General features: G+C 35.9%; 2 protein-coding genes across 2 annotated transcripts; both read left to right on the forward strand.

The window, feature by feature from the left end:
* The first annotated feature begins 591 nt into the window (after nt 1–591).
* On the forward strand, nt 592–6,797 carry LOC123312035 (cGMP-dependent protein kinase, isozyme 1-like). The gene is made up of 2 exons (XM_044896210.1): nt 592–808; nt 4,740–6,797. Exons 1-2 carry the CDS (start codon nt 657–659, stop codon nt 6,475–6,477), a joined length of 1,890 nt encoding a protein of 629 aa, XP_044752145.1. The 5' UTR covers nt 592–656; the 3' UTR covers nt 6,478–6,797.
* Nucleotides 6,798–9,075: 2,278 nt separating this feature from the next.
* LOC123311494 (cGMP-dependent protein kinase 1-like) lies at nt 9,076–13,718 on the forward strand. The gene is made up of 2 exons (XM_044895513.1): nt 9,076–9,914; nt 11,969–13,718. The coding sequence occupies exons 1-2, from the start codon at nt 9,121–9,123 to the stop codon at nt 13,710–13,712; spliced, it is 2,538 nt and encodes an 845-aa protein (XP_044751448.1). The 5' UTR covers nt 9,076–9,120; the 3' UTR covers nt 13,713–13,718.
* The last annotated feature ends 231 nt before the right edge of the window (nt 13,719–13,949 follow it).

Genomic DNA, 13,949 nt, shown 5'->3' on the forward strand with positions numbered 1-13,949 from the left:
ATAAAAAAGGTTGGAAAAAACAGCAATTATTATTGAATCCTACTCAACAACAGAGAAGGTCTATCCATTTTCCATTTCTGACACAAAAAATTAGGGTTGCCTTTAAAAAATACTGCCTTTTAATTCACCTTTCATGACAAAATCCTTGCCAATTAGACATGAAAAGTTGCGTAATTTGATATTAAGATTGACCTGTTTCGAGCATTTTTCCTACAAAATAGTAAATATGTAGCTGTAGCTACAGAAGTTTTGAATTTTGTGCGTTACTATTTTACTCAGTCTTTTTATAGAGGTCTAGGTTGTCTATGATAGAGGATAATTTTTAGGGAATAATTGTCTTAAAACACTTCATAATTCTTCTGTTACTTTTATTCCTGCCATGATGGCAAGTTTATAAAAGTATCACTTTTACCGCCACAATATCTTCGGGGGTTTTCCGCAATCACAAAAAGAATGAAACTGAATCACAAACGATGAACGTATAGCGCATTCTGTCGGATTTTGGACCAAATAATGAAAAGTTTTTCCGATAATTTTCAACATCTAAGATAAGATAATATCGCGTAGCTCGGTATCGAAATTCCGATAGGTATTATTATTTATTGTCTTCGGAAATCGAAGTATGCAGTTTCGTGAAAAATCGTTCGGCAGTTTCAATGATCAAGAGACTCTTCAGTTCCAGCCACTCGCACACTTTCGCCGTGGATGAAGGAGTGTACAGAAGGAAATCCGCCATACAAATTTTACCTGCGAACGATGGCAACAAGGAGTTCAAGAGCTCAGTGAGGAAGGTGTCCAAAAGTTTGGAGTAAGTAGCGCTACAGTTACCGATGATGCGCGTTTCGCGTACAGGGGCACAGAGATATGGGTTGATGGTCGATATAAGTCGTAAATTTCATGTTGAGTCTTTATTGAACTTATCTATGCGCATTTCCGTATTCAATTTTCATAATCACTGATTTTCTTCTAGTCTATCTTTTTTTGCTATAAATAATGCAGCAAAACTAACCTAATGTTCGTTTGGGTTGACAAATAGCCTTTTGACCGAATAATTAATTGAGATAATAATTATCCTAAAATACCCTATATTTCGCTGTCAAGGACCTCTCTGAAAAAATTTCTAATGGACTAATGGAGCGAAGTGCCGAAATTTCTCTGAAAAAATAAACACGCTGATTGAAAAATCATGAAACTCGAAATTTGTGTTAAAACAGAAACAGCGTGTTTGAAATTACTGTGTAACGAAATTCTGAGAATAAAGTTTTGTTATTCCAACTTCCAACAAAAGCTATGGATCTTAAGAAATTCAAAACTCTTGACTGAGATACCATTACAAAACAATTAAATCTGAAAAATATTCAACTCGTAATTGTAAGTATATCTATGTATTATTATTGACTCACTATCATGCTTGAATTACCAAAAAGAAAACAGTTGAAAATTCCAATGGCCGATCATCTCATAAACGTGCTTTAGGACCCTGAGCAAAAAGGGGGGCCCGAAAATCTCGATTTTGGAGAAGCTAAAGATCTGTCGCCCTTCGATCATCTGTTTTCAAGAATTTGTTAGAACTGGCAATTTTCCCTGTTCTTTGGCTTTCCTGTTTCGAGTCCCACTATTATAGTTTTCAAAAATGGTGTGAATCCCATTTTGAATGAATCACTTCAATACCATGACTGTATCAGTGTTTGATTTATTCTATGGTGAAACAACGCTTAACATTTTGTACTTTGGGGGGATCCCTAAAGATTGGTACGGCAATGGATACGCCCCTTTTCCTACATGTTGAATCATTCAAAACAATATATTATGATACTGTGATGGAGAAATTTGCTACAACCAAAGTAGGTATAAGGAGAATTTCTTTATGGATAGTTTTAATTCATTATAGATAAAACACTCCGATTTTTCATTTCATTGAGATTACATTGTGATACATATTCACACATTTTACTAATCATATCAGTATTTTTTCCAAAATTTATATTATTTATTATGTTATTGTAGTTAGTGACATTTTCTTTCCTTTTGTTAAGTGAAGCTTGAGGTTTTTTTTTTTGTATTAATGATAGTTTTCATAGATTTCGATTTATGAAACTTTTTTCAGTTATTCCATTTAATTATTTCACGTTGACTGTTGCTATTTATATATTTACAGTAAAGTAAAGGATAGTTTCATTGGAAGGTGAGAGGTCCCTTTAGATGAAATCGGTGTTACAACAACGAGAATAGGTATTTTTGTTGATGGTGACATGGTAATTTATGTGCTGAAGCAGCATAGGTACAAGTTAACCAGTTTTGAGTATACAGTACTTTGAATACCTAAGTTTAATAAACTGATATAACCATACAGTGACGATAGAAAAATTAATCTTCAACTTCCGATTCATATTCATAGAGTGGAAGGTGAACTGAAAAATATGGAAAATATCTAATATTGATACGCGACTTGCGAAAGATAAGAGCTCCCACATCTGTATAGATTGTGAAGAGGACATTGATCATTTTTCTGGGTTATCGGCATCTATGTGTACAATATAAATACATTGTCTGAAGCAATTTATTAATACAAATATTTATCGTTCCATACAAAGAACGACGAAATGAGTTCACTGGAAAAATATCAGTAGGTAATAGCAATCAAGGTCAGAATCCAGGGGTTGAGGTAATCTGTTATTACCAATGACCACATATAAAGAAAAAACAATCGTCGTCAAGTAGGCGATATAATTTTGAAGGCTGATGGCTGATGGTTGTTCTAATCTGAAAGAGGTGTTTATAGTTTGTACATTTTATTCACTGATGGTAGTGAACATGTAAATATATCGATAACATAAATATATTAAAATTTTTGAAATGACGATAACAATATCTAACACTCTGAGAAAACAATTGAGTTTCGGCAATAAAATTTAATATTTTTCTCCAACTCCTTAGCCGCAACCCCATTGAACTTTAGTTTTTCAAATAGGTACAAACCTGTACTTTTCATGTGGGGGCTTGTTAAAAAGCTCACAGAAAATGGTAATCTCACCATAATCTTTGTTTTTCTTCTAGAAATCATCAGGCCTTTCAAAAAAATTAAATTTATACTTTTTTAACCAATATGCGGAAATAAAATTGCTGAAACATGTGAATTGAGTTTCGATTGTAAACAAACAAATTTTTGGCATTAAAATTGTATATTTTTATATAATTTTTCAATTCCTTAACTGTGAAAACTTTCTCAAAAACAGAGCATTCCTGACAAAAATTCATTTTTTATGGTATTATATTATGAGAGATAAAATGATGAACAAACCTATATAATGATATTTAACAGTTTTGTTCAAAAGTAAAAAACTAATCGAAAGAAACACAAAAGACTCTTGAAGAAATTAATAGTTTTCAACCAATGAATTAAAATGAAGACGCTTAAACACGATTGAAACAGATTTCATTTTTTTGGAATTCTGCGACATTCAAACCAAAATTTGTCTTGTTGAAATCAGATTGCTCCATTGGGTGCATCTGGATGTAGGTATACATACTTCATTTGAAAAAAAAAACTAGCTAGCCTAGGCACCGATTCAAAACTCAGGATATCCGAGTAGCGTCCAGGTTTTCTTCTAAAAAGAATCTACATCCAATCGTTAATGATGCCTGCATACAATAAACATTTACTTTTTGAGGGCTTCACATGCCCAATGTGGATTTTCCACACTCCAGAATCGATAATTGTGCCTGAAAAGAATATCTATAGTCTCATCGCCTCATCATTTCCTCATAAAATTGCACACGTCTGTCGTGGTCATCTCCCAACATCTCCTGGACAAGACTTATCACCTTATAGGTGGTATTGTACGTCTAGACATATCATAATTTTGGACCAATGAAAGCATGTACAGGGTTGGCAAATTTCGATGTTTTAGCACTACAGCTTTTAAACCAGTGGAGATTGAAAAAATCTGATACCCCATTCTCGTTCTCCTTTTCTGAAAAACTGACAAGAGTACTTTGGGTCATAGCTTCGAAATTAAAAATCCTGCTAAGGAGGCAAGCACGCCACTGGATTATACTTAAAAAAGTGCCTGTATAATGTTTTAATTTCAGAGCTCTATCATCAGTATTAGCGGAGATAAAAATTTATTTCTAAATCACCATTTTTCCAATTTTCGCTTATAATCCGAAAACAAAAGAAGGTGGCCAAAAATGACTACACTTGTAAGTTTCCCAGAAAAAGAGAACGAGAATGGAGTATCAGATTTTGTCTATCTCCTCTGATTTAAAAGCTGTAGTGCTAAAACATCGAAATTTGCTCACCCTGGACATATGCGGTTTTTCCTCCAGAGAGGAAATGCATGCTCAATTTCTGATCATCGTCTAATGTCCACGATGAAGGTAAATCCTTAACTGTACCTACCAATGCTCCTCAAATTTGTGGAATATCTTATTACTTTCAGTAGACAAAAAAAAATGAGATTTTTCGGATCTTTTCCATTGAATAAAGGCTTCTCATTCTATCTCCAAATCCAAGCAATATTGCTACTTCGATTCCCAATAACATTTTGTTCAATGAAATTGAAAGGAAACACTTTGGAAGCTAATGCAATGAAATTTTACAAAGATTAACTTAAAATTTCGAGACCATTGATTCCTCTGAAATAATTGCAACGTATGGAATTACTATCTGAGACGAATTCCATATTTTATCTAAGCTTAAAAGGGTCCAAGCTCATTTAATGATTTTTTTTTTGTAGGGACGAAGCCAAAATACGAGCTGCCATCGAAAAGAACGAATTCATTAGTCACATAATAACAGAAAAGAGGTTGGACGCCATCTTACGAACCATATACTCCCAAGAAGTGAAGGCTGGAGACCTTATAATTCAAGAAGGAGAAATTGGTTCGGAATTGTACATTTCCGCGTCTGGAAAATTCGAAATATACAACAAGACGAGTACGCTAATCACATTCGAGGACACGAGAGTGTTCGGAGAATTAGCATTACTCTACAATGAGAAGAGAAAAGCTTCAGTGCATGCCCTCACCAATGGCAGATTGTGGGTGGTAGAGAATAAGACTTTCAAAGAGATAGTCCATCGTTCAGAAGAAGAAGAGAGGAGAGAGATGGTCTTTTTCCTGTCGAAGGTTCCTTCACTGAACACAGTACCACAAGACACACTCGGCTTCGTTACCGGACTTCTCATACCAACGTTCTTTGAGTCCGGTGTCAAAATAGTCCAAGAGGGAGATAAAGGACACTCTTTCTTCATCATAAGAGCAGGATCTGTACAAGTCACCACTAAAGCAGCAGGAGTCGTTGCGACATTGTCCAAGGGCCAGTACTTCGGAGAGAGGGCTCTAATAAATGAAGATGTGAGATGTGCGACAGTCCGAGCAGAACCGCCAGGTTGTGAGTGTTTGGTGTTGAGTCGAAAACACTTCATAAAACATTTCGGTGACATCAAAGACTTCCATAGAATTTCTATCACTAACAGCATCAAAAACCTCTCAATTGAAGACAACCACAAATACCAAGATATAGAAATGCGGGATCTTAAAAGAATCAGAACTATAGGTGCTGGAGGTTTTGGTAGGGTGGATCTGGTGCAGCATAAAAAAGACTCTAATTTAGTATTCGCCCTGAAATATCTGAAAAAGTACAAGTGTATACTCAAGGAACAAAGAGACCACGTCCTGAATGAAAAGAACGTGCAGATGAATTGTTGTTGTCCTTTTATAATACGTATGTTCAAGACGTTTAGAGACTCACGTTATCTTTACTTCCTAATGGAAGCGCAGCTTGGGGGTGACTTGTGGCGTCTTCTTTATTATACCAGGAGGAAGGCGTTTGACGATGAAGAAGCCAAATTCTATGTGGCCTGCGTAATAGAAGCATTTTCATACCTCCACGAAAGGGGTATAATCTATAGGGACTTGAAACCGGAAAATCTTCTAATAGCCAACAACGGATATGTTAAACTCACGGATTTTGGTTTCGCCAAATTGATAGGGAACGGGAGGACACACAGTATGGTAGGAACCCCTGATTACATGCCCCCTGAAATAGTCTTGAACAAGAGTCACGATAGAGCCGTGGACTGTTGGACTCTAGGCATATTCATTTATGAGCTGATAACGCTGAAGACACCCTTCAAAACCTGTTGTGACCATGACACCTACAAACTCATCCTCAAAGGTCTGGAACATTGCAAGTTTCCCAGCCACGTCTCTAGTAAAGCTAAACATTTGATCACGCGACTATGCAAGGCGAGGCCATCAGAGAGATTTGGGTACTCAAAAAACGGAGTGGCTGATGTTAAAAAGCATCCCTGGTTCTCGCACTTTGACTGGAACGAATTGAAAAGTTTGGGGATGAAGGCTCCTCACGTGCCCAAACTGGTAGGTCAGCTCGATCTCAGCAATTTTGGAACATACAAATATGACACTCGGGAAGTACCAGAGGTCATAACAAATTGGGATGATGATTTTTAAGCCTCCTTTGAGGTCGGTACAATCGATGTTTTCTGACTGTTATGATAAGGTCTTGAAGGGTGAGGTCAAACAGTTTGTTATGTTATGATGATGGCATTAAACTTTGAGTACTTCATGAGTAGTGGAAGTAAATTGAATCGATGAGTGCTAGTAGCTTTGAAGAATTTCATATTTTAGTGGATATATTTTCCATATTTTATTTTGTGACAATGTATAAAGTTATTGAGTATAGAATATGTAACTTAAAGCAATGAAATTCATTAATGAATTTTTTATTATGAAGAAGTAATATAAATTAAATAAATCACAGTTTAGAAATACCAAAGATAACTATAACTACATTAACTACAAAATTATTTTCTCCCTTATATTAGTATATAAGTACACCTTGAGTTTAAATGTACCGTCTACTATTTTGACTCTCGATATATTGAGAACACGACATTTTTCCAAACCTCATTTTCCAACTACATTTTGATATTATCGTTGTGTTGCATGTTGCAACAGTTATTTAGTTTTTAGTAGATGCAAGGAGTTTCAAATCGTCCATGTGAAGGAGATGATTCAAATTCAGCTCCATCATATAGATGGACTACTAACTACTACCGTTCTTATTGATGGCAAATTCGTAGTCGGTAGAAAGCCAAATCACAGTGGGCTGAGCGTGTCTCCATGGAAAATTCCGCGTCTTATTGGAATAGGTCCAGTTGTGATGGAAGCATCTGCTGCTTTCATTTATAGACTAGTGCGCCAGGTCGACGTGGCGTTTTCCATGCAGAAACTGAAGAACCTTGGGATCTACCTTGTAAATCTTCAAGATAATCAAGAACCATTCGTGAGGTATGGAAACGAATGATTTTTGTAGTCTGAATAAAAGATTCCTTGGTTTAGAGAATGCTTGATTGCAGATAACTGAATCTATTTTATTAGTTGTTCTTTGTATCCTCGACAGTCTTTGCTGCATACTTTCTGTTATGTGACGACGATGTTATTCTTTTCACAATGGTTATTGGATAACCACTATAAGAACACAATTTTAAATGCACGATGGGAATGATGGGATTAATTTACACAGTGAAGGCATACCTGATTGATGGATATTTTATGGTTCCTTTCGTCTTTAGGTAACAGGTATGTTGTCCATGTGTTAGAAATATTGGCATAATTCAAGGTTTTTTAATGATATCGTTTATTGCGAGGGTTAATTTTTCATGCATTATCATTAGGGGAAAGTCGGTTAGCACCAGACAGCAGGTATCACCGGACATTCATCGTTTTCTTGGATTTATCATTTTATTCCATACTTTGATTGGCCAAACGAATTGATTCTATGCAAACACAAACATATCTTCAGTTGACCTAGATATTTTTAGCCGTTTATAGGAAATAAACGTCAAATTGTGATTTTTTGTGATTGACACATGGACAGAATAAACTTTGAGGCCTCTCTTCTCTTGATTGGTAGGTTTTCAGATGGTCTCCTAGGCATAGTGCCAGCATTAATGAGTAGTGAAAAAGAAAACGTGTACAAATATACCCTGCACTTCAAATATCTCCCCAGTAGGTAAATGGCTAATTGATTTCAAGGTGCATGTCGGGTGTCACTGGACACAAGCATGTCGGGCATGACCGGACAAAAATAATTACAACATTTTGTTATAAAAATGCATTCAAAATTAATCTTAGAACTGACAACTTTTCATTATGTTGAAGAAGTATACTTTATTGACTGATAAGAGTTTGTTCCAACACTCCTCGAAAACTATTAGCCTCCTCAGCTCTCATGACCACGAGCCGCCACTGGAACCAAGGTTTCTTGAATCAGAAATTTTGTAAACTATTATTATTATTATTATACACCCAAACTTCACTCTGTTAAGAGGTTGCATTTCTCAGGATACCCATTATTCTTTATTAATAGACATACATACATATATTGAAGGAATTGGACAATTGGTTGATATGATGGAGAAAATAATTCTGCTGTAACTTGAAAACCATATAGCAGATTTTGCCCAGTTACGATCCGAGTTAGGTTTACTTTTTCTTAATTCTTAGTAGGATGTCCAACCCATCAAAAGGTAAATTGGATCATGCATTGACCCTCTAAAGAGGGATGTGGTTATCCACAGAAGAACTGGAGAGCGCGTAAGCTTTTAGCGGATTACTATAAGCACTAAGCCTTTGAGAAAGGTGCTGGTATTACTGAGCATTAAGCTATGTTTTGTTAAAGTGCTTAGGAGCACAAAAACTTCATAAGCACAGCTCTGATGATCCTGATGTCCTGTCAAACAAAATTAAAGAAATCCATCTCACTGTAAAGCATTTGATTTAATGTTTTTTTGCTTATGTCTCCTACGTTCATCATCACCTTTCACCGGATTCTCATAATTCGTTTTCTCCTCTATCTCAAACTTCATAGGATAGGTTACTATCGACTACAAACACCTGTGATTCAAGATGAATCCTTAATGAGGTTACTAATATGTTCATATCAGTTTAATGAACAATATCGGCAGATAAACTGTACGATACACCTATTATCTTCCTTTTTTCTTCGATATCTCTCAAGACCCTCAACGTTATCTTGATCAGTGGAATGAAACGAAACAAAATTTGTGTCAGTTTCGTGATTGCGTCGATATGCCATTTCCCTGTTTTTGGAGAAGAAGCAGTTCATATAATGTGAAGCATGATTTCGATTTCGCCAGAAATACCTCAAAAACTGTTTCCATAACAAAAACTTCAAGGCTTACCGATGGTGAAGAAATTAGTAGGAGAAGAACTGTGTTGATTCCGAAAAATCCTCCTGAAGATGTTGTTCCAGGTAAATCATTGGAAGATAACAATGCTGTCCAAGAAAAAGACTTTGACGAGCCGAAAAAAGTTTCAATATCGTCAATTAAACTAGAAGAAAATGAGGAAAAATTACCTGATATCTCTGGGGAATATGTCACAGAAGACAAGTATGGAAATGAAGAAGACAGATATTCTACTCAAAAAGAAGAACATATGGACAAGCAGAGGGAAGAGACTGAAATTGAAAAAATTGATGTGGGGGAGATTTCAGAGAAAAAAAGTTCAATAACCATTATAGTCCATCCAGCAGAAAATTTAGATGAAAACAAGGAAAATATCAAGATCGAAAACGAGAACCATCAAAATCAGGAATACGATGAAAAAAAGTCTACAACTTTGCTTCCGATCAATAGTTCCATTTCACGTTCTTCTTCAGTAGAAAATGTAGAAAACGAAGGGTCGAAAACAGGAAGTCTTATAAGTGCAGAAAGATACAGCGTTGATTCAACTTTGAGCGATGCATTGCCAACGGATGAAAAAGGAGAAGAGATAAGAAGAAGATCTGGAGTTTTACCAACACCTGTACGTTTTGATGAAGAGGTAGCCAAAAGTTTGGTCAAGTACCCTAAATCTGAAAGGTATGTACATCATTGGTAATCAAATAAGTAGGAGAATTTAGACTAGAAAGGAAAACAGTAGAGGGTAGAGGACCTATATCCAAAGTTAACATGAAATTATTATTCATCTGTAGAGGTTTCAAAAGTGAACCTAGTGAAAATTTGTTCAATTGAAAATCATGTTACTGTTCAGTTTTGGCCTCTGAAACAATTCTGCATTTTTTAAAATTCCCTATTTCAGGAATCACTTTTCAAACCTTCGAAATGAATATTTTTCTTGAGATTTGAGTTCGAAAGCGATACTTTTGGGAGTGAATTGCAATATCTTGAGATGATATAAGTCACAGAGTTTGAAGGAAGTTATTATTACTTTGCAGTAACATAGCATTAGAAACCGTTAAATTCACCCTAGAAAATCATGAATTCAGTATCGAGTATCCAAGTTATTCAATGCGTAACAATCAGTTCAAATTGTGATTTTATTTCGATACTTGAAAGATAAGATTGTTAGAACAATGGAAATAAACATTCCTTCATTTTTAAGTCGGGAGGCAGTCACATTAGCTCACATCATTTGCTGCTCATCTTCTGCTGGGGAATTCTCCTCAATTCGGGTTATCACAGCATTTGCAAGTTTGAACTGAATAATTATAAGTTCCATTCATTAATTTCTCAAACGCACCCCGGAAACTATTCAAAATCATTCTTGAAATATGAGGTTTTAAAATTTAAATTGCTTCGTTTCTAGTTTACGATTTGACAACAGCGTCTACTGGAAAATAAAAAGAACAAAGGCTTCTTTATAAAATAACAGCTGTTGATTTACAGCCATCATAAGGCGCGTACTCACTGGCGAGCCTCAACAGCAACTGGCCATAAAAATCCTATAAAATTGTACCACTTTTCTCGTTTTGCAGACTTCATAGACAGCCATCTTTGTCCAGATAGTGTATTTGTTGTCCTTTATTATCAACGCATATTTCAGTCGATGTTGCTAACTTGTGCAATAGAAACAAAAAGCTTTAAATTTTAAATACCCATTTTTATTTTTCATTTAAGTACTTGAAAATAATTTTTTTGGGAATCGGTTGAAATGGTTATTTCAAAATGTAACGTCTCAAAGATATTTCATGAAAAATACATTATTTTCGTCAGAAGGAGTATTCCCTATTATGCAGGTGACCCATTTTAAATGATCCACTGAAATAACTCCTTGGGGACCCCCTGGATCAGAAAACGTTTTAAATGAAAGTTTTTTTATTCTTCAGGGAGAAGGGGGACATCGATTCAATTGTACCTTGGAGTTAGATTTCAGGGTCATTTCAAGGAATATACATTTTTCTTCGTAACAATTCAAGAACATTTTGTCTCTTTACTTTCTGCCATAAAATGAACCGAGGTGTTTTAAAAACACCTCACGAAAAAGTGAGTATTCATGAGACACAAATAACAAATCCAAAAAAAAATTTTTCAATAGAAGATGCAAACAAAAATTAAATTAATAGCACATTTCACCTAATTAAATGTTGAAAAGTTTCTCCCCATGGGAAATGCACTGTTCTATTCTCTGATCAAAGCTGCTTTAGAAACAAACAATGGAAATACAGCAAAATAATCACAAATTAAAATATAAAATATAGTTACAACAAAAGATCTTTAAAATTGTCATCAAACCAACTGGGTTGACTAGATATAATACTTGCATACAATGATGGAAATTAGAATTATTAATAGATTGGGTTATGGATATATTAAATTTTTTTCATCAAGATCTGCAAGTCACTATGGAATTGATTATCGCGATAATACATTGCCTTTTCTTGACCTTTTATTGATTATTATTGATAATAAGATAATATCAGAAAATCAAAATTCCATTTTATACTTGATGACGATTTTTTTTTAGGCTTGTTAGTTTTATTATTAACTTCACGTGATTCATCAAGCAAACTGCTCAATATTCATCATCTTGAAGATGCTAACGCAACAGCAACAGCAAAACACAAAAAGATTCATAAATGAAAATAATGTAATTCAGTCCACTGGTACCATTCTAAGTAATAATTTGCTTTCAGCGATGACAAATTCATAAAGGACGCCATTTGCAAGAACGAATTCCTCAGCAAAGTAATAACAGGCCGTAGACTTCAAGACGTGGTAGATGCCATGTACTTCAAAGAATTCAAGGCTAAAGAGAAGGTAATAAAGGAAGGCCAACGAGGTGGTCACATGTACGTCGCTGCTGAGGGAGAATTCGAGGTAACAAAGAAGGGAAAGGGTGTGGTCAACGTGATGAAACCAGGAGATGTGTTTGGAGAGCTTGCAATTCTGTACAATGCTAAGCGTTTCGCGAGCGTGAGGTCCATAACAGCTTCTAAGGTGTGGGTTATAGATGGAACCGTCTACCAACAACTGGTGAAGAAATCGAATATCGAAGAGCAAGAGGAGATAGTCTCCTTCTTACAGAACCTCCCAATACTCAACGAAGCTGGCTTGGACGTTTTGAAAAAGGTGGCAAGTCTTCTTAAACCAGAGTTCTTTGAAACTGGTACTCCGATAGTCAAAGAAGGGGATAGAGGTGACAAATTCTACATCATAACAGCCGGATCCGTTACTGTAACTACTGAAAGCAACGGTTTCGAGGGTCAGCTCCATAAAGGGAAATGTTTCGGAGAAAAAGCGTTACTAGAACCAATCACACGTCAGGCCACCATAACAGCTGATGACCCCGGCACCGAATGCCTTACTCTAACCCAGAAACACTTCATGGACAACTTCGGAAAAATTGAGGATATCTCGAAGATCACAGTGGTTTCCCAGCCTCAAATACCAATAGCAGACGTAAAGAAAATAGTCAACGAGTACTCCCACCTAGACCTGAGTGAATTCAAGATTCTAAAGACTCTCGGTGTTGGCGGATTCGGTCGCGTAGAGTTCATTCAGCACAAAAAAGACCCTTCCTTAACCTTCGCACTCAAGTGCCTAAAAAAATATGAGATGGTTCAGCAAGAGCAACAGGTTCACGTGATCAACGAGATGCAGATACAGATGACATGCAATTCGCCATTCATCATTAGATTATACAAAACTTTTAAGGATAATAAGTATATATACTTCCTTATGGAAGTGTGTTTAGGTGGGGATCTTTGGAGTCTGCTGCAACGTCAACCTAACAAGAATTTCAGCGAGAAAGGTGCTCGTTTTATTGCGGGGTGTGTCCTAGAAGCCCTGGCCTATCTACACAACGAAGGGTTTGTTTACCGCGATCTGAAACCAGAGAATTTGTTGATAGATAATAATGGGTATGTGAAGATGACTGATTTTGGTTTTGCGAAACGTGTAACGCCAGGTGTCAAATCTGGAACGTTTGCAGGAACACCTGAATACTTAGCTCCTGAGATCATTTTGAATAGAGGACACGATAAAGCTGTAGATCTTTGGGCTTATGGTATCTTCATCTACGAACTTCTGAACGGCAAAACCCCTTTCAGATCTAACGATCCCAGTTACATGAAGACATACAACAACATCTTGAGTGGGTTAGACATCGTTATCTTCCCACCACATAACAGCTCAAAGGCGAAAAACCTCATTACGAAGTTGCTGAAAAAGGCACCTTCCGAAAGGTTAGGCATAGAAGACATAAGGACGCACAAGTGGTTCTCTGATTTCGAATGGGAAAAACTCAAGGCTTGCAAGATCACTTCACCATTCAAGCCTAAGCTCTCGAGTAATGTTGATTGTAGGTATATAGATCACTTTAGAAGAGATAACGATATTCCACCAGATGAGAATTCTTGGTGGGATGAATATTTCTGAATGACAGGAAACTGCTAATAAACTTGAACCACAGAAATTCATTCAAAATTCGTCGACGAATAATTTTAAAATCCTATGAAATTGTTTTTTTTTAATCAGTTATATTCTCATGTAAAAATGATCTCAGCAATGTTTCTTCATTTCACTTGGCTCAGAGACAGGCATTTCTGCGATTTCAGCAATGAGAAATTGTTTTTTTAAGAAAGTAAAGTGGGCCTAATTGAATTGTTCATATAT

This window comes from Coccinella septempunctata, chromosome 4 (assembly GCF_907165205.1).
Source record: "Coccinella septempunctata chromosome 4, icCocSept1.1, whole genome shotgun sequence".
NCBI classification, from domain to species: domain Eukaryota; kingdom Metazoa; phylum Arthropoda; class Insecta; order Coleoptera; family Coccinellidae; genus Coccinella; species Coccinella septempunctata.